We start from the raw sequence: 19,990 nt of genomic DNA on the forward strand, positions 1-19,990 counted from the left end.
ATCGCAATCGTTCATCCTAATTGTCCCTGATGACTACAACAGATTGTAAAATGCCAGTGGGATAATTGCGAAATGTTCGAAAGTGTATAAATAGACGAAATTCTCTTACACTGACACTCTGTTCCCCGCTGTGCAAGGAAAGAGAGAATGGCCAGGTGTATCTACCCATTGGTCATTTTAGCAGCCTGTATTGGTCTCGCGTTCTGTGACGTTTTGGGAGAGGTTAGTGAATCTTTTCCCCTCAGCTTATATAAACTTGATATTCACCACTTTTTGTAAGATAATAAGTTCATTTTTAAATCATACTGCATTAAGCATATGAACATACATTTTTATGGCTTTCATTCCAATAAAAGATTGGTGTCATTGTATTTATCACTGAAATATTATAACGTGTGTGGAGGTAATTAAGGTCTTCCGTTCCAAACGGAAGACCTTATAGTGATTCTACTGTTTATTATTATTATTAAGGTCTTCCGTTCCAGACGGAAGACCTTATAGTGATTCTACTGTTTATTATGTCTCCGAACACAAAGTGTCGGAGACATATTGTTTTTGCTCCGTTTCTTATTATGTCTCCGAACACAAAGTGTCGGAGACATATTGTTTTTGCTCCGTTTCTTATTATTCTTATTTTCTTCTTCTTCTTCTTCTTTTTATTCCTCTTCTTTCCAGAGAAATTTGTCCGCTCAATTTTATGAATGTGCTTCGACAGATCCACTTCAAACTTTGTGAGCTGATAGGGGGTCATGAGGAGGGGTGCAATCAACCTTCGAAATTTTCAAAATGGCCGCCGTTTCAAAATGGCGGCCAAAAACGTCAAAAAATCAAGGTTGTCGGATTTCAACCAAATTTTATTTCTAGGGTAATTTGGTGACCCCGAGTTCATTCCCACCATCAAAAAAAAATTTGAGCCGCCATTTTGAAAATGGACGCCATATACCGAAATATTTGAAAATGTTAAAATCTCTACAACATTTGGTTTCTGAGGTAATTGGAGGGTCCACAGTTCATTTCTAGCATCAGTATTTCCTTCCAATCTATTTTCAAATGTTTCAAAATGGCCGCCATTGAAGAAAATGGCGGCCAAAATTCAAGTCCGTCGGATTTCAACCAAACTTAGTTTCTAGGGTTTTTGGAGGATCCTGAGTGTATATCTGACATCAAAAACCATTTCTGACATGGGGAGGTGTTCGGAGACATTTGTGTTGGGATCCCAACACAGTTATAGCTCGTTATTATTATTTTCTTCTTATTCTTATTATTCCTCTTCTTTAGTGAGAAATTTGTCCGACCGATTTTGTGAAAGTGCTTCGACAGATCCACTTCAAACTTTGTGAACTGATAGGGGGTCACTAGGAGGGGTGCATTCAACTTTTCAAATTTTCAAAATGGCCGCCGTTTCAAGATGGCGGCCAAAAAACGTCAAAAACTCAAGGTTGTCGGATTTCAACCAAATTCTATTTCTAGGGTAATTTAGTGACCCCGAGTTCATTTCCACCATCAAATTTTTTTTTGAGCCGCCATTTTCAAAATGGCCGCCATATACCGAAATATTTGAAAGTGTTAAAATATCTACAACATTTGGGTTCTGGGGTAAATGGAGGGTCCACAATTCATTTCTAGCATCAGTATTTCCTTCCAATCTATTTTCAAATGTTTCAAAATGGCCGTCATTGAAGAAAATGGCGGCCAAATTACAAGTCCGTCGGATTTCAACCAAATTTAGTTTCTAGGGTTTTTAGAGGATCCTGAGTGCATATCTGGTATCAAAAACCATTTCTGACATGGGGAGGTGTTCGGAGACATTTGTGTTGGCATCCCAACACAGTTATAGCTCGTTATTATTATTATTATTATTCTTTTTTTTCACACTGAAGATTTCTCAGAGACGGCTGGATGGATTTTCTTGAAATTTTTACAGATGATAGAGAATATAAATACCTCCAGACGTTTTTTTTTCTTCATTTTTTTGAAATTCACTTCTGTTCGTCAGATATGTCGGATTTCCAGTTTTTTCAAAAATATTTTGTCCGCGCGAGATCTCAGAAACGGTAAAAGATTAAGATACCAAACTTACAAGAGTGATAGACCTTAAGGAGTAGGCGAGCCGAATTGGGTTAAGCACGTCTGCCGTCACTTCCGGTCGCTACGGGAAGCGAATTTAAAAAATGGATTTTTTGAACTTTTTTGCTTTTTAATGTTTTTCTTTGATAAAGGTAAGATCAATAGAGACTCTTTATAGAATGCTGAATATGATATTTGTTTTTAAATTGATCAAACCAAACTCTAGATATTCGTAGTTTTAATTTTGAAGCGAGGTCCTCGATAGCCTAATGGTTAGCGTGTTGGATTTCCATGCGGGCGACCCGGGTTCAATCCCCCAGATTACTCGAATATTTTTTTCCCACTTTTTAACAAATGAAGAATTTAAGGTTATCTACTGGACACGGAAAGAACGGAAGACCTTCTTGTTGCCACGGCAACAAGTTTCTAGTTCTTTTTATTATTCTTTTTTTTTCACTGAAGATTTCTCAGAGATGGCTGGATGGATTTTCTTGAAATTTTCAGGGATGATAGAGAATATAAATACCTCCAGACGTTTTTTTCATTTTTTTGAAATTCACTTCCGTTCGTCAGATATGTCCGATTTCCGTTTTTTTTCAAAAATATTTTGTCCGCGCGAGATCTCAGAGACGGTAAAAGATGAAGATACCAAACTTACAGGAGTGATAGACCTTAAGGAGTAGGCGAGCCGAACTGGGTTAAGCACGTCCGCCGTCACTTCCTGTCGTCACCAGAAGTGATAAAAAATATCGAAAAATTAAAGTTGTAGTTGTTGAATCGAAACCTATACCACTTTATCAGGTATCTTTTGGAGTATTGAAAACCGTTGACCCCACCGAAAGTGGAAACGTCGACTTCCGGTAATTAAGGAAAAACTTTTCAAATTCTCCTTTTTCAATGCCTTAAATCTCGTTTACTAAACAAGTGTTTGACTTGTATTCAACATATATTGTAGACACTATAAATGTCTAGAGTAACCTCAAATATTTTTCGAAAATTCACTTCCGGTCGTGAGATAGGGGGTGGACAAATTCAAACTTTGTTTTTTCAGTTTCTCAATAACGAAAATATATAGACGCTTGAGACTTGTAGGGTTGATCAACTAGCTTTAGGCCATTGTACACATACTTTCAATTTTTTAGTCCGTCACTTCCGCTCTATACCAGAAGTATTTGAAAAAAATGACGATTTTCCGATTTCTTCGAGTGATTTCTCAGAGATGACTGGATAGATTTTCTTGAAATTTTCAGGAATAATGTCTTATGAAATGACTTTCCTGTGGTTATTTTTGTTTTTCCAAAATTCACTTCCGGTAGGAATATATGGCCGATTTTCTGTTTCTCAAACGAGATTTTTTCCAGCATTTTTCTTGGAAAAGGTAAAAGATAGGTTCATCAAATATTCAGGGATGATCAATCTCTGTTTGTAAGCATGCAATAGGGTGTTGAGCATGTCGACCGTCACTTCTTGTCGTCACCGGAAGTGATTGAAATAATCGTAAATTTCAAACTTTTTCTTGTAAATTGAAACTTATACTAGTTTATTAAGTCTCTTTCAAAATATCAAAAGAATATTGACCCCGTCGGTAGTCAAAACGACTACTTCCGGTTTCTTGATAAAATACTTTTTTACTTTTCGTCTCTTTGTCCCCACAAATCTCGCTTATATTTGAAGTGTTTGATATGATTTTCACATGTCTTAAGAATAGTATCAACTTCTAGAGTTTTGACAATTTCGTTTTTCAAAATTGACTTCCGGTCGGTAGTTACCTACTACTTTTTCTTTCTTTAGTCTACTTCTTTTTGTTGAAAACTCTTCAGATAGAGACGTGAAATTTTCAGGGAATATAGACAGTAAAGAGTCACTGTCATTCATAGGAAAACACATCTGAATAGTACTTCCGGTCGTCACCGGAAGTTACAAGAAATGAGTAAAAAATTCGATAATACACTTCTCATTTATTGTTAAAGTACATTCTCTGATATATTTGAATGGTTTTTGTAGGATCAGAAAACTCTTTACCGGAAGTGAACAAACGGAAGACCTACTCATTACTAGTAATGAGTTTCTAGTTAATTCTTTTTATTAGGGTCTTCCGTCTTCAGCGGAAGACCCTTCTATTATTCTATTGTTGATTTTTCACTTTTCTTCTTCTTATTATTATTAAGGTCTTCCGTCTCCTGCGGAAGACCTTACTATTATTAAGGTCTTCCGTCTCCTGCGGAAGACCTTACTATTATTGTTCGCGTTCTTCTTCTTCATTATTATTATTATTATTAAGGTCTTCCGTCTCCTGCGGAAGACCTTACTATTATTGTTCGCGTTCTTCTTCTTCATTATTATTATTATTATTATTATTATTATTTTCCTTGGTAGTACACGCGTTTTTCTCAGCCATTTCTCGATCGATTTTCACGAAATTTTCAGGAAAGATGTCTTGTGATGACGAGACTTTGCTTGCAAAATTTCGTGCTTGACGTCACTTCCGGTCAGGAGTTATCTCTCTTTTAGTGACTTTTTGAAGGGCCTTGTTGTCCACGCATCTCCTCCGTTAGTTTTGAAGCTAGAGTCTTGAAATTTCTACACAAGATAGAGTAAACATTTTAGAAGATTTGTGGGGAATTCGATTTTACCGGAGGCGATTTGCCTAAACGCTCGCCTGGACCTGAAAAAATGGATGCCAAAATTTTTCGCCGATTTCGGCGATTTTTGACCTTTGATCTCCAATATCTTTTTTCTTGCAAATATTTTGTTAAGACATGTAGAACAAAAGTTGTGCACATTTACGAGATCTTTTCGAAACTATCAAAATTTAGGGACTAGCCCCTTCAATTAGGGATCTAGAAGGGCTCAAAGTCTACATCAAATATCTCAAAAATCGTTAATATTTTGGTATAAGTCAAAGAACAAAAAATGTTCATCTCAACAATCCAAATCTATTCATATAAAAATTTAGGTCATATGTTACGAAATAAGGGATTTTAAGGGCCAAAACCATAAATTTTTTACCCCTTGTATCTCGAAAACGACAAATATTTTGAAAAGCAATAAAGAACAAAAGTTGTTCAGAATGATGATCTGAACAATATGCATATTTCGTTTTTACCCTATGTGGCCCCGTTAGGGAGCTACAGTTTGGCCCCTAAAAATTACTTCTAGAAATAACTCGAGAACGGTAAAGAATTTCTAAATACTTGTTGAACAAAAAATGTTTGAAATGTCATGACCTTTCTTACGATATCAAGCAAAAGGGGCTGACCCTTTAAATTAGGGGCCCAGAAGGGTCCAAAGGTTTATGAGAATATCTCAGAAACTATTAATATTTTGTAATAAGTCATTGAAGCGGAAATGTTCATTTAAACGAGCTTGTTCTTATCAAATCAAAAAGTAGGTCATATGTTACGTAATAAGGGATTTTAAGGGCCAAAATCATAAATAATTGACGCCTCATATCTTGAAAACGACAAATATTTTGAAAAGCATTATTGAACAAAAGTTGTTCAGAATGATAATCTAAACAATATGTACATTTCGTTTTTTCCCTATGTGGCCCCGTTAGGGAGCTACAGTTTGGCCCCTAAATATTTCTTGTAGAGATAACTCGAGAACGGTAAAGAATTTCTAAATACTTGTTGAGCAAAAAATGTTTAAAATGACAAGGCCTTTCTTACGATATCAAGCAAAACGGGCTGGCCCTTTAAATCAGGGGTTCAGAAGGGTCCAAATGTTTTGGAGAATATCTCAGAAACTATTAATATTTTATAATAAGTTGTAGAAGCGGAAATGTTCATCTCAACGAGCTTGATCTTATCAAATCAAAAAGTAGGTCATATGTTACGTAATTAGAGATTTTAAGGGCCAAAATCGTAAATATTTGACGCCTCATATCTTGAAAACGACATATTTTTTGAAAAGCATTATTGAACAAAAGTTGTTCAATGTGTCATAACCTATCGATCAATATCAAAAAATGGGTCTGTGGGCCTCATGGCTCGCCTGTAGAGTCGATTTTTGTCGATATCAGTCGATTTCAAAAACTTGTAACTGGTAAATATTTTGTAAGGACATATTGAACAAAAGTTGTTCAGTTTATCGAGATCTATCGATTGATATCAAGAAATAGGCCTATGGTCCTAATGGCTCGCCTGTAGAGTCGATTTTTTGTCGATATCGGTCGATCTCAATAACTTTTTACAGGTAAATATTTTGTAAAGACATATAGAACTAAAGTTGTTGAGTCTATAGAGGGCTAACAAATGACATCAAGAAATAGGCCCGCGGGCCTTATGGCTCGCCTGGAGAGTCGAATTTCAAACGAATTGCACCGCAACTTTGCTTCAGAAGCTTATGATATGAAAAATTGATTATATCTAAAGTGTCTTAAAGTCGGAAACTAAATTGGGACTCATTTGTCTTTTTTTTTTTTTTTTAACTCCGAGTGCATCAACAAATCGGACGGAAGACCTACTCGTTGCTCGCAACGAGATCGTGTCTAGTTATTATTCTTTTTTTTTCTCCTTACCGATTTTTGTGCAGAAGATTTCTCGGAGATGGCTGGATCGATTTGCTTCAAATTTTCAGGATTGATGCGTTGCCATTTGAAGTTTGTACCGCCGTTTCAATTTTTGAAAAATCACTTCCGGTTGGAAGTTATCCCCCTTTTATCGATTTTCAGATGACCATTTTGTCCAGACAAAAACTAAAAAACGATAAAAGCTAGAGTGCTGAAATTTTCAGTGATGTTAGACGACATGTTGTAGTTGTGCACCTGGGTTTTAAAAATTTCCGGAAGGGCCTAGTATGGAAGCTCGGTAGGGGTCGAAAATGGAGTTTTAAAAAGTGTCCAATTTTTTTCCACGTTTTGAATCATAACTTTTTACTCGTAAATATTTTGTTTAGACATATATAACAAAAGTTGTACAGTTTATTGAGGTCTTTCGTGCCATATCAAGAAATGGGCCCATGGGCCTCATGGCTCGCCTGAACCATTGAATTTCTGTTACAATGATTAACTTTTTTCTCACGAAACTTTTGATAAGACATGTAGAATAGAAGTTGTTCAGTTTTGCAAGTTCTATCTAATGATATCTAAAAATAGGCATCCGGGCGTCATGGCTCGCCTGAACAGTCGAATTTGTATCGCAATTAATAACATTAATAACTTTTTCCTCGAAAAACTTTTGACAAGACATGTAGAACAAAAGTTGTTCAGTTTCGCAAGCGTTAACTAACGATGTTAAGAAATAGGCCTGCGGGTCTCATGGCTCTCCTGAACAGTTGGGTTATTGTTGCAATCTATAACATTTTAGTCAAGAAACTTTTAATAAGACATCTAGAACAAAAGTTGTTCAGATTTGCAAGATCTTTCGAACAACATTATGAAAAAGGCCAACGAGCCTCATAGCTCGCCTGAAAAGTTTGATTAGTGTCACAATCAATAACTTTTTTCTGGAGAAACTTTTGATAAGACATGTAGAACAAAAGTTGTTCAGTTTCGCAAGTGTTAACTAACGATGTTAAGAAATAGGCCTGCGGGTCTCATGGTTCACCTGAACAGTTGGGTTATTGTTGCAATCTATAACATTTTTGTCAAGAAACTTTTAATAAGACATCTAGAACAAAAGTTGTTCAGTTTTGCAAGATCTTTCCAACAACATCATGAAAAAGGCCAACGGACCTCATGGCTCGTCTGAACAGTTTGTTAGTGTCACAATTACTAACTTTTTTCTCGAGAATCTTTTGATAAGACATGTGGAACAAAAGTTGTTCAGTTTTGCAAGATCTTTCAAACGATATCAAGAAAACGGCCCACGGGCCTTATGACTCGCCTTAACAGTCTGATAAATGTCGCATAACTTTATACTCGTAAATATTTTGTTTAGAGATATATAACAAAAGTTGTACAGTTTATTGAGGTCTTTCGTGCCGTATCCAGAAATGGGTCAATGGGCCTCATGGCTCGCCTGAACCATTGAATTTCTGTTACAATGATTAACGTTTTCCTCACGAAACTTTGATAAAACATGTAGAATAAAAGTTGTTCAGTTTTGCAAGTTCTATCTAATGATATAAAAAAGGCCTCCGTGCGTCATGCCTCGTCTGAACAGTGGAATTTGTATCACAATTAATAACATTAATAACTTTTTTCTCGAGAAACTTTTGACAAGACATGTAGAACAAAAGTTGTTCAGTTTCGCAAGCATTAACTAACGATGTTAAAAAATAGGCCTGCGGGTCTCATGGCTCGACACCTGAACAGTTGGGTTATTGTTGCAATCTATAACATTTTAGTGAAGAAACTTTTAATGAGACATCAAGAAAAAGGCCCACGGGCCTTATGACTCGCCTTAACAATCTGATAAATGTCGCAATCAATAACTTTTTTCTCAAGAAAATTTTGATAGGACATGTAGAGCAAAATTTGTTCAGTTTTGCCAGATATATCTAGAATGATTAAAAAAAAAATAGGCCTCCGGGCGACATGACTCGTCTGATCAGTCGAAATTGTATCGCAGTAAATAACATTATTAACTTTTTTCTCGAAAAAAGGCTGACCTCTTTAATTAGTGGCCGAGTGGGGCAGAGAGTCTTTAATTTATAACACTTAAATGATTAATATTTGTAAAACATTACTGAAGCTAAATTGTACGTTTAGACAATATATTTGTATCATTATTTATGAACGAAAATCTCAGTCAAATTCTAATCTCATCACATCTAAAATTGGACGGAAGACCCACTCGTTGCTCGCAACGAGATCGCATCTAGTTATTATTCTTCTTTTTTTTCACTGAAGATTTCTCAGAGATGGCTGGATGGATTTTCTTGAAATTTTCACAGATGATAGAGAATATAAATACCTCCAGACGTTTATTTTCTTCATTTTTTTGAAATTCACTTCCGTTCGTTAGATATGTCCGATTTCCGGTTTTTTCAAAAATATTTTGTCCGCGCGAGATCTCAGAAACGGTAAAAGATTAAGATACCAAACTTACAAGAGTGATAGACCTTAAGGAGTAGGCGAACCGAATTGGGTTAAGCACGTCCGACGTCACTTCCGGTCGCTACCGGAAGCGAATTTAAAAAATGGATTTTTTGAACTTTTTTGCTTTTTAATGTTTTTCTTTGATAAAGGTAAGATCAATAGAGACTCTTTATAGAATGCTGACTATGATATTTGGTTTTAAATTGATCAAACCAAACTCTAGATATTCGTAGTTTTAATTTTGAAGCGAGGTCCTCGCTAGCCTAATGGTTAACGTGGTGGATTTCCATGCGGGCGACCCGGGTTCAATCCCCCAGATTACTCGAATATTTTTTCCCCACTTTTTAACAAATGAAGAATTTAAGGTTATCTACTGGACACGGAAAGAACGGAAGACCTTCTTGTTGCCACGGCAACAAGTTTCTAGTTATTTTTATTATTATGTGATCGAATAATGCAGTGCTTTCTCATTGGCATTCATGAATACAGTATGTATCCCACGCTTCTTTGTTTTGATTGTGTATGTTTGTTATCTAAAGCTGAATGAATTTACATAAAATTGCCATCGAGTATTTGTGCTTTGAAAACTACATATATATTTGACGTCAGATATCTATTTTTTCAGATCCAAGAATTAAAGAAAGGACAGAAGGAAATGAAAAATATTTTAAGGGAAATTCAGGGCGGACAAATTGAAGCAAAGAATATGTTTAAAGAAATCCTCTCTAAATTGTCCGACCATAGCAAACATTTAACGTCATCTCCTCCTGAAGAAGGGTCCAGGTTGCCAAAGGTATATATAAACATATTTTGATTTTTCTTCATTGATAAACTACTCTACACAAAGTTTGTTAAATACAAATTTATAAATCAGATACAGATATCTACTAAAGATTTTCTTTTAAGCTTTATAATGGATCCAAAATACCACCTGTAGCTTTTTAATAGTCATCAACGTTTTTATTTTTCATCCAATGTTGAGAAAGAGTGAGCGTGGGACGTATGAATGTTTAATTATTTGGGGTTTAAGGTGCCTCACTTGAAAGAGTATATCAAATCAGCACAAATTTGTTTAATCATGAAATAGATGATGATATGTAATGAATACCTATGTCAAAAAGCCAGAAAATATGCAATTTTTTAGAGAGAAAATCAAGATCTAATAAATATATATCGAAAATGATTAAAAACAAAAGAAACTGTTGGAATTGAACTCGAGATCTACGAGTCAGTAAACCGATCCTTTATCCCCTGAACTAAGTAGATATGGAAACAAATTGATCGATACCAACATTTGAATCGCCACCTATTGACGTAGTGTCACAAAATGTAGAAATCTAGTGAGATACTTTAAAGCTGCACCGGTGATATATCATCAATATTTCCGCGGGAAATGTGGTAAATAGCAAAACGTGGTACTTGGGATAATAATGTTTCGTTTGTTTTACGTCGGTTCGAGATTTTTTTTTTTACTCTTATTGAGACGTCTCCAACTGTAGATTGTTTCATTGCACTGGTCATAATACATGGATGTTCAAAGGAACATTATAATTCAAATTAAAATCCTTTCAGACGAATGTTAGCGTTTGTGGATATATGTCGACTTTTTGTTTTATAAAGGCAGGGTATGTTGAATCTGATGTTTCTTTCCTGTGTTGACTTAATTCATTAACCAACTGGTTGGTTGTATGTTATCGTACCCATCTAACATTTAATATCATCTAAATCTAAAATTAAACACCTTTTTATCCTTTATATAGACGATTCTTATCAATAGTTTTGTTTAAAAAAATCATTTTTATTCGTCTGCCTGTAGGCAGAGAGACTTATAGTGATCAGTCTGCACGTGCGTTTTGGCATTGACAGTTTCTCAAAATTTTTAACTATCCTCGCCGCTGTTGAATGCAAAAAATTGCACATGAACTTATTATAATGAGTTACAGATCAGGTTGAATTTTACTGTGCTGACCTTTCTTTGAAAGAGTTATGGGCTTTGAACTTAACTAATTTTATCTATTTCACAGTTTCTGATTTTATGGCCTTTCTCTGCAGCTATTTATTCATTTAAAATGTATGCATAAATACATATCAATGAATTACTGATGGAGTTTGAGTTTGGGGTTTATCGACCTCTTTTTGAAAGAGTTAAACTTTTCTCATGCTTATCATCCCATCGCAATGATATCTCGCTATTGAACTCCAGTTTCAGAAATACAGTCAGTCACCCATGCTTCTACATGTATATCTTAATTGTGTATTTTTGGTATTCAAAGTAAATAAACGTACATGAAAAGATGTCATTGAGTATTTGTGCTTTGAAAACGAACTACTAGTTTTATTCAGGCAGAACACTCATTACGAATTTGATGTCGGGTATCTTTTTTCAGATCCAAGAATTAAAGAAAGGACAGAAGGAAATGAAAAATGTGTTAAGGGAAATTCAGGACGGACAAATTGACGTAAAAAATATGTATAAAGAAATTCTATCTAAATTGTCCTACAATAACCAAACTTTAACTTCATCTTCTCCAGAGGAAGGGTCCAGGTTCGCATCGGTATATATAAACATACCTTGATTTTTCTTCCTTAATATACTAATCTACACTAAGTTCTAAAATATGAATATTCAAACCAGATACAAGTGTCTACTAAAGATTTTCTTCTGAGCTTGATAGTGGATCAAACGCATTTGTTTAAGATAGTCATCAACGTCTTTATTTCTCATTCAAAACCTGAGAAAGGTTCGGACCAAGACTGAGCTTATAGAATAAGGACACTTGTTTACTTTGGGTTCAAAGCCAAAAATGTGATATATCATTCATATATTCACGGGATGTGTGGTAAATAACAAAATGTGGTATGTTGGATAATGATTTATTTGTTTGATTTACGTCCCTTTGAGAAGGTTTTACTCTTAATGAGACGTCTCCAACTGTAGATAATTTTATTACACTGGTTTAGAGAACATTATAATTCTAAATCATCTCAGACAAATGTTGGCTTTTCATTTTATAAAGCCGGGGTTTGTTACTAGATGAAATATGAAGATAGCGAACAGTGATCAATCTCACAACTCCTATAAGCAATAAAAAATGGAGAATTTGGGACACACAGACCACCGGATATACCGGAAGTGTGATCAGGTGCCTAGGAGGAGTAAGCAGCTAATGTCAACCGGTCACATCCGCCGTAGTCAAAATCAATGAGCCAAGAACGGCCAACCAATCGGTATGAAACACGTCACACAGCATTAGACCCAATCATAGATTGTATCGGCAAACTAGATTGTTACTTTAAACGAGACTTGTTTATCAGTAGCCTGCCTCGATGTTGACATTCTAAACATAAAACTAAGGTTTGTTAGATCCGAGGTTCCTTTCCTGTGTTGATCATATAATTCAATATCCAACTGATTGTTTGTTTCTTCTCTTACCCATCAAACAATCAATGTTATTTAAAGCTAACTTTTGACAGCTTTTTACCCTTTGCATAGACGAAGCATACGATTTAATCCAACAAAATGATTTTAGTCCACACACATGGCGGGGAACTTTATAGGGATCGGCCTGCTCGTTTGTCCGTGCATTGACAATTTTGTTGATTTATAGCTATCCCTGCAGTTGTTGAATGGAACATTTTTATATGAACTCATAATGATAAGTTACAGATCAACTCTGAGTTTTGTTTGGTTTCATTTCACTGACCATTGTGCAAAAGAGTTATCGGCCTTGAAGCTAGTAGATGAGAGGTGAAGATAATGAACAGTGTTCAATCTGATAATCGCAAATTCTATGGTCTTTATAACGATCTAGTTCGTCAATACAACCTCGCATTGGGTCAAATGCTGTCTGACGTGTTTCATACCGATTGTTAAGCAGTTCTTGGCACACTGATTTTGACTGCAGATAACTCCGTTTACCTGATCAGGATATAGGGCTCATGGCGGGTGTGACCGATCAACAGGGGATACTTACTCCTCCTAGGCACCTGATCCCACCTCTGGTGTGTCCAGGGGTCCGTGTTTGCCCAACTATCTATTTTGTATTGCTTATAGGAGTTATGAGATTGATCACTGTTCGTTATCTTCACCTTGCTATAAGCAATACAAAATAGGGCAAACACGGACCCCTGGATATACCAGGGGTGGGATCGGGTGCCTAGGAAGAGTAAGCATCCCCTGTCGACCGGCCATACTCGCCGTGAGCCCTATATCTTGATCCGGTAAACGGAGTTAACCATAGTCAAAATCAGTGTCCGAAGAACGGTCTAACAATCGGTTTGAAACACGTCAGACAACATTTGACCCAATGATAGGTTGTATTGGCAAACTAGATTGTTATAACAACTATAGAATTAGCTAAATGCTGACTTTAAACGAGACTGTTGGAACCCCTGCACAATCAACTTGTTTGTCAGTTGCCGGCTTTGATTTAAAAACTGACCATAAGCAGAACAAACTCTTGCGTATCGAATCAATAGAGAGATATAAACACCATGTGCAGGTGATAATAGAATATTGCTACATAAATATGGGAAGTTGATGATTGCATATACCTGACAGTTTTTAAGACTTTTTGACCTTTCCTTCATTTATCAAATGAACATGTATACATAGATTACAGATCATGTTTGAGTTTGAGCTTTATTGATCTGTTTTTCAAAGGGTTACATGTATGAACCTTGAACTTTGCTAAAATGTAACATAAGCAGGGTCATTGTCATATGCTCGTCATCACAATGATATCTCGTTATTTATGTCGTTATTGTATTGTCATGCTTGCTATTGCAATGATATCTCGTTATTCATGTCGTTATTGTATTGTCATGCTTGCTATCACAATGATATCTCGTTATTTATGTCGTTATTGTATTGTCATGCTTGCTATCGCAATGATATCTCGTTATTTATGTCGTTATTGTATTGTCATGCTTGCTATCGCAATGATATCTCGTTATTTATGTCGTTATTGTATTATCATGCTTGCTATCGCAATGATATCTCGTTATTTATGTCGTTATTGTGTTGTCATGCTTGCTATCACAATGATATCTCGTTATTTATGTCGTTATTGTGTTGTCATGTTTGCTATCGCAATGACATCTCGTTATTTATGTCGTTATTGTATTGTCATGCTTGCTATCACAATGATATCTCGGTATTTAATTCGTTTTTGTATTGTCATGCTTGCTATTGCAATGATATCTCGTTATTTATGTCGTTATTGTATTGTCATGCTTGCTATCACAATGATATCTCGTTATTTATGCTGTTATTATAAAGAAATGGTACGAGCCTGGAGGTTACATTGTATCCCTCAGTAAAACAACTTCCGGTGATGACGTAAAACTTGAGCTGGAAATGTCGTTGGCGCCATCTACCGTAGTTACCTGGGGAGTAAATGATGGTCTAGTAGAAGGTACTAATCATGTTTCAGATATTGCTACATTATGTAGTTATTATATATATATATATATATATATATATATATATATATATATATATATATATATACAAATAACATTTTACATACCTGTTATTTTTCTCCAAGAATAATGTAAAAATATTTTCTTAACATTTGGCCAAATAATTCTTGAAAGAGAAAAGTTTTGTTTTGCTTCTTGGGAGATAAATTGCAATAAGCTAACCATACGGTGAATGATGAATGATTTAGGACATAGAATGCCTTTTCACTTTTTACTTTTAGATGGATAACATGAATGATTGATCTTTATACCAAACATGCGTAAAATGTTTGTCAACAACATTCAACAGTCTCTTGCATAATTACTTTTTGTTTCAAACATATTTTTCCACAATAAACAAGACAGTAAATATTTTTCCACAATGAACGCATTTTTCCACAGTAAACACACTGTTCTATCTATCTATCTATCTATCTATCTATCTATCTATCCTATCTATCTATCTATCTATCTATTTATATCCATCTATTCATATATTTCTATCTATTTATTTATGTATCTATCTATGTCTATATATCAATCTTTCTTTCTATCTATCTCTATTTATTTCTATCTATCTGTCTATTTATTTATCTATCTCTATTTATCTAGTCATCTCTATCTATTGATCTATTTCTATATATGTATGTATGCATCTATCTTTGTCTCTCTACCTTTCTTTCTATCTATCTCTATTTATCTATCTATGTATTTATCTCCATATACAATAATGTATCTCTATTCATCGATTTCTCTCTATCTGTGCATTTATGTATCTATCTTGATCTATCTACCTTTCTATCTATCTATTATTATTTATTTATCTTTCTATATCCTAGAGAGAACGACCGGGGTTACCGAAGATAATGACAAACACTTTTTAATTGCCATTAACCATGTTGTCAATAATAACAAGCAGATATCCAGATCATGTAATAGCTTTCCATAGGAGTCAATCCAATCAAATGAGAGTGATGGGTGAAGAACTTTTTCTTCTAAATTCCTTGATTTATGTTCTATCATCTTTATATTCTAGCCAACGCCAGCACCTTTGGCACCTCAAGCAAACGATTAAAGAAAACTACCCTGTACACAATACATGTAAAGGCACCAGTGGAATCTTTATATTTCGTAACGTTCAGCGTGGACGATGTTATAACAAATTATAAACTGAATGTCACTGCGGAGGATGGAACAACACGTTATACCAATCCCACGATTTGTCAGCCAGCCTTCACTCAACTTTCTGACAATTCTTATGAAGCTATTTACCGTTGCAAGTCAGAGTTAGATTCTAGAGATTCATGGTATATGGACGTTGGTCTCTATAGAGGCTCTGATTCGGAAGGCGATATCGCCGAATTTAAAATGCTTGATACAAAGAAGAATCAGTACGTTAATCTCACCATTGAGCGAAACACCACAGCAACGGCAACCGTTGTTTTTTCCGATGAAGTAATAGAGAAATTTCGGGATTTTTTATTTCTATTTAGCTCTCTTACCAAGCTCTCTGGTGGTGTTCTCACTTCCACCACATACAGAATTGTTCACGATATCAGTAAAACAAAAACAGCAGGTGAATTCAAGTTCTACGCAATATTCTCGAATATGGACCGTTTGGAAGGAGAAAAAATACCGATTCTATGTGAAGCAATGGGACGAAATCCGCCTCCTATTAAAGTGGAGAGAAATGGAGAAATTATCACGGAATCAGATGGTGTGTCTGCTATACAGAGCACTTCACGCATTTGGTCAACTTCCTATGTGACCTTCCTCCATGCCTCAAAACAACTGGAGGGAAACTACACGTGTGTTACAGAAAATCAAGGCAAGCGGGTGGTGTCTCCACGGTATATTCAAGTAGAAATAAAACCAAGAATTGTCTGGTCGTTGACGAAAACGCTGGTGAATGAACAATATCTGGTAAGTGTTTACATAGTCTTTTACACTATGGTTTTCTATAGTATATGGTAGTATATGGTATACTAAAGCATGGAATGTTTGGGTTTTTTATGTTCCTTCGAAAAACATTTCACTGATATGTGACGTCACTAGGTATATGTGAAGTGCCACCAGTTCAAACTTATGCACTCATACGCTTAGCTGCAGAACTGTAGCTCTCTGACAAATTATTGTGACGGAGCAGAGAGCTACAGATCCACCCCGTACAAAAACCTTCGATTTACGGCGCACAAAAAGCTGTGCACGTTTGAGGCCTGATATCGTTGTATTTTCGTGTTGCTGTCTCATAAATTTAATATAAAAAATTCTTAGCATATTTTCCTACTATACTTGTGTCCAAACATACCTTCAAATATTCATCAAAGCCCCATACGACTCGAACATTCACAGCTTCAAATGATTTCGTTTGTTGACATAGCCATGTTTGGTAGCCGGTCAATTCGAACCCTATTGCTATTGGTACATGTTCATAAAACTTGTTATAAGTTATGCATTCGCTCTTCATTTATTATCAACACGAATAATTAATAGAGATTGAAAAAATATAGTTTTTCTAAAGGTAAATTCAGCTATTGATTAATGAAAATTCTACAATAGCCTATTATGGTCCTTAACACACGTGTGGCAGGAATGGAGACCAAACCAGATTAATGAAAGCTGCATTGCCGTAGTTTTGCTATTTGAATAATTATCATTTAAATGAACTGAGATGATATATCATCTAAAATTTTAGCTAAAATATTTGTGGGGATACTAGTTCACATCTAGACGTTATTGTGCAATTTTTTACATGAACCGGGATTCGAATTGACTGGCTGCCTAACATGGCTACGTCAACAAACGAAATCATCAAAAGCTGTTTGTCTTCGGGTCGTATGGGGCTTTAAGGAATATTTGAAGGTATATATTCTAATATATCTTGACGATCTTGCTGTTGCAGATCTTGAGGTGTTGAGAGTGCAAAATGATATTGAGAAAGGTGAAGATAACGAACAGTGATCAATTTCATAACTCCTATAAGCAATACAAAATAGATAGTTGGGCAAACTCGGACCCCTGGACACATCAGAGGTGGGAAGTGAGAAATAATTCTAAAAGACAATTAACATACTTTACAAGAAATATTTCTTTTCAGTTTTGCTTTGCGTATTAAAAGGAAGAGGATATATCTAGGGAGTGTGGGTCCAAATTTTAGGTGCCTGTGCTACGAACGACCGAAATCATCAGAATTAAAATCATATATAAAAAAAACCAAAATCTCCATTTATCGTATTCGAGTGAAAGTATTATAGAAGTCCATGATGAAAATACATGTGTATTTGAGGATGACGTATATCATCTTCAGGATTGTTCATGTTGTAATCATACTTACCAAATCTAAAAATAGCTGCAACGTAGATTTTAAAATTATGTAAATGCCTCATGCATAGCTCTGATCCTTAGACGAATTTGACGCCAGTCTTTGACACTCTGGTTTTTGTTTGTTCCTAAAAGTTTATTGTTATTTCGGATTTCCAATATTTCAGCTTCAGCATCACTGAAGAGACGTTGTTTGTCATAATGCGCATCTGGTGCATCAAAATTGGTACCGTATAAGTTTTACATTACAACCCAAGGGTTGAGGCTTCTGCTGGTGGACTGTTAGTCCCCGAGGGTCTCTACAGCCCAGTAGCTAAGTACTTCGTTACTAGTTTGAAAATACGAAATACGAATATACATTTAATTGCCGTGATAAAATGTAGAAATTCATTTCAAAATTAAGGATTATCTCCCTCATGTATAGCTCTGATCCTTAGACGAATTTGACTCTAGTCTTTTGCACTTTGTTTTTAATCTTATAAGTTTATTGTTATTTCGGATTTCTAAACTTTCAGCTTGAGCATCACTGAAGAGACATTATTTGTCGAAATGCGCATCTGGTGCGTTAAAATCGGTACCGCATACGTTTTACATGCACCAGCATGTTTAAGTCAGCTACATATTGCGTCCGTGATACATCTCGTAATTCCTAAGACATATTACATATACTTGTACATTATTCATTTCAGAAAAGCGTACTTATAGTAGTAGATGGAGCGAAAGGACTTTCCTTAACCTGCAGCAATACATCACAAGGGAATGTCACCTTAGCCAATGAGAAAAGATCTCCACTGTCTGAATGGAATGAGCGCGTAGAGAACGAATATACCTGGACAACACAGAACACAGAGACAGAAGAATCCTACTTTGAGTACACACCATTTGTTTCATGTATTGCAAAAGACAAAAATGGTGAAATCAAATTTGATCACGTTATTTGGTAATCAGAATTTTGAAAATTGAAAATAGATTTCTTCAAAAACGTCTTGTGTGAATAAGAATATTTGATGATAATAATTGCTTTTGGAGAGTTAGTCAAAGTTCAATTCAGTAGAGGATATCTTTCCAAGAGGGTGAAACGCATCGATAAAAAATGTGAACATGACGATTCTAACGATCCTGAGCAGCGATCAATGAACACCTGAATATATCGAACAATGATCAATCCAGTGCGAAGAGGTAGAACAAGGAGGAGAAATTCTGAATGTATAGACTGAAGTCATTCTGCCGCAATGGCATGAACAAACTCAATGTAGTGGTTTAGCTTCCCCATTGTCGTTACTCAGTGTTGTTCGTGCTGTTTTACACTTTCAATTCACCGTCTGCTTAAGCACTATTTGTTTTATCATTTGAGAAGAAAAAATCTCTTGCTGTGGCCTTCAATGCGACATTTACATATATTGACGACGAATTATCTATTAGAATACCAGCAAAGGGATCATTGCCCTTGACAACATTTTTCTACATATAGTTAATATAGATATTTGGTGTAGCATATAAACTTTTTCAATGTCAAACAGTTTACGATATGTTTTTTTATTATTATACCCAGTAAATAAAATTCCAAAAGATATATTTCTAGAATGAACAAAGTTAATTGATAAAAATATATGTTCCAGAAAATATCGAGAACATAGAAGATGTGTGTTGTAGCATGTTTTAGCCGCAAAACTGTAGCTCTCTTGTCAAAAATTGATTGATTACTTGATTGGATTTTGTTTAACGTCTCTCTTGATAATTTTTCACTCATATGGAAACGTCACCATTGCCGGTGAAGGACTGCAAAATTTAAGCCTATGCTTACGGCCTTTGAGGAGGGAGGGATCTTTATCATACCACACCTGCTGTGGCATGGGGCCTTGGATTTTGTGGTCTCATCCGAAGGACCACCCCATTTAGTCGCCTCTTACGACTAGCAAGGGGTACTGAGGACATATTCTAACCTGGATTCAAAAGTGGAATACATCAATGTATTTTAAGTTTCAGCATAAACATAATCACAATGACAAGTCCTAAATATGCGCGATTTTACAGTTTCAGTTTTATCCAATAATTATATGTTGTCAATAGCTATACTCCCGGACGTGTGTTTCAAGTTTGTAATTTATGATACAAATAGTAGAGACTTAAAACTAATTCAGATCCCGTGGGGGG

General features: G+C 35.4%; 1 protein-coding gene across 3 annotated transcripts; it reads left to right on the forward strand.

Annotated features, from left to right (window-relative positions):
- Nucleotides 1-13: 13 nt before the first annotated feature.
- On the forward strand, nucleotides 14-18,818 carry LOC125671381 (uncharacterized). Of its 3 annotated transcripts, none has more exons than XM_056139989.1 (6): nucleotides 14-222; nucleotides 9,678-9,845; nucleotides 11,440-11,607; nucleotides 14,334-14,469; nucleotides 15,552-16,438; nucleotides 18,526-18,818. In XM_056139989.1, the coding sequence occupies exons 1-6, from the start codon at nucleotides 148-150 to the stop codon at nucleotides 18,778-18,780; spliced, it is 1,689 nt and encodes a 562-aa protein (XP_055995964.1). In that variant the 5' UTR covers nucleotides 14-147; the 3' UTR covers nucleotides 18,781-18,818. The 3 variants fall into 3 exon arrangements, with proteins under 3 accessions (XP_055995964.1, XP_055995974.1, XP_055995969.1); XM_056139994.1 differs by having other exon boundaries at nucleotides 111-222; nucleotides 11,440-11,511; XM_056139999.1 differs by lacking the exon at nucleotides 11,440-11,607.
- The last annotated feature ends 1,172 nt before the right edge of the window (nucleotides 18,819-19,990 follow it).

Source organism: Ostrea edulis, chromosome 1, assembly GCF_947568905.1.
Source record: "Ostrea edulis chromosome 1, xbOstEdul1.1, whole genome shotgun sequence".
NCBI classification, from domain to species: domain Eukaryota; kingdom Metazoa; phylum Mollusca; class Bivalvia; order Ostreida; family Ostreidae; genus Ostrea; species Ostrea edulis.

Bases quoted from the DNA above. Each gene is read 5' to 3' on its own strand.
- LOC125671381 (XM_056139989.1), top strand. From the start codon at position 148: ATGGCCAGGTGTATCTACCCATTGGTCATTTTAGCAGCCTGTATTGGT. The intron at 223-9,677 runs GTTAGTGAATCT...CTATTTTTTCAG, and splicing joins TCTGTGACGTTTTGGGAGAG to ATCCAAGAATTAAAGAAAGG. The intron at 16,439-18,525 runs GTAAGTGTTTAC...TATTCATTTCAG, and splicing joins TGGTGAATGAACAATATCTG to AAAAGCGTACTTATAGTAGT.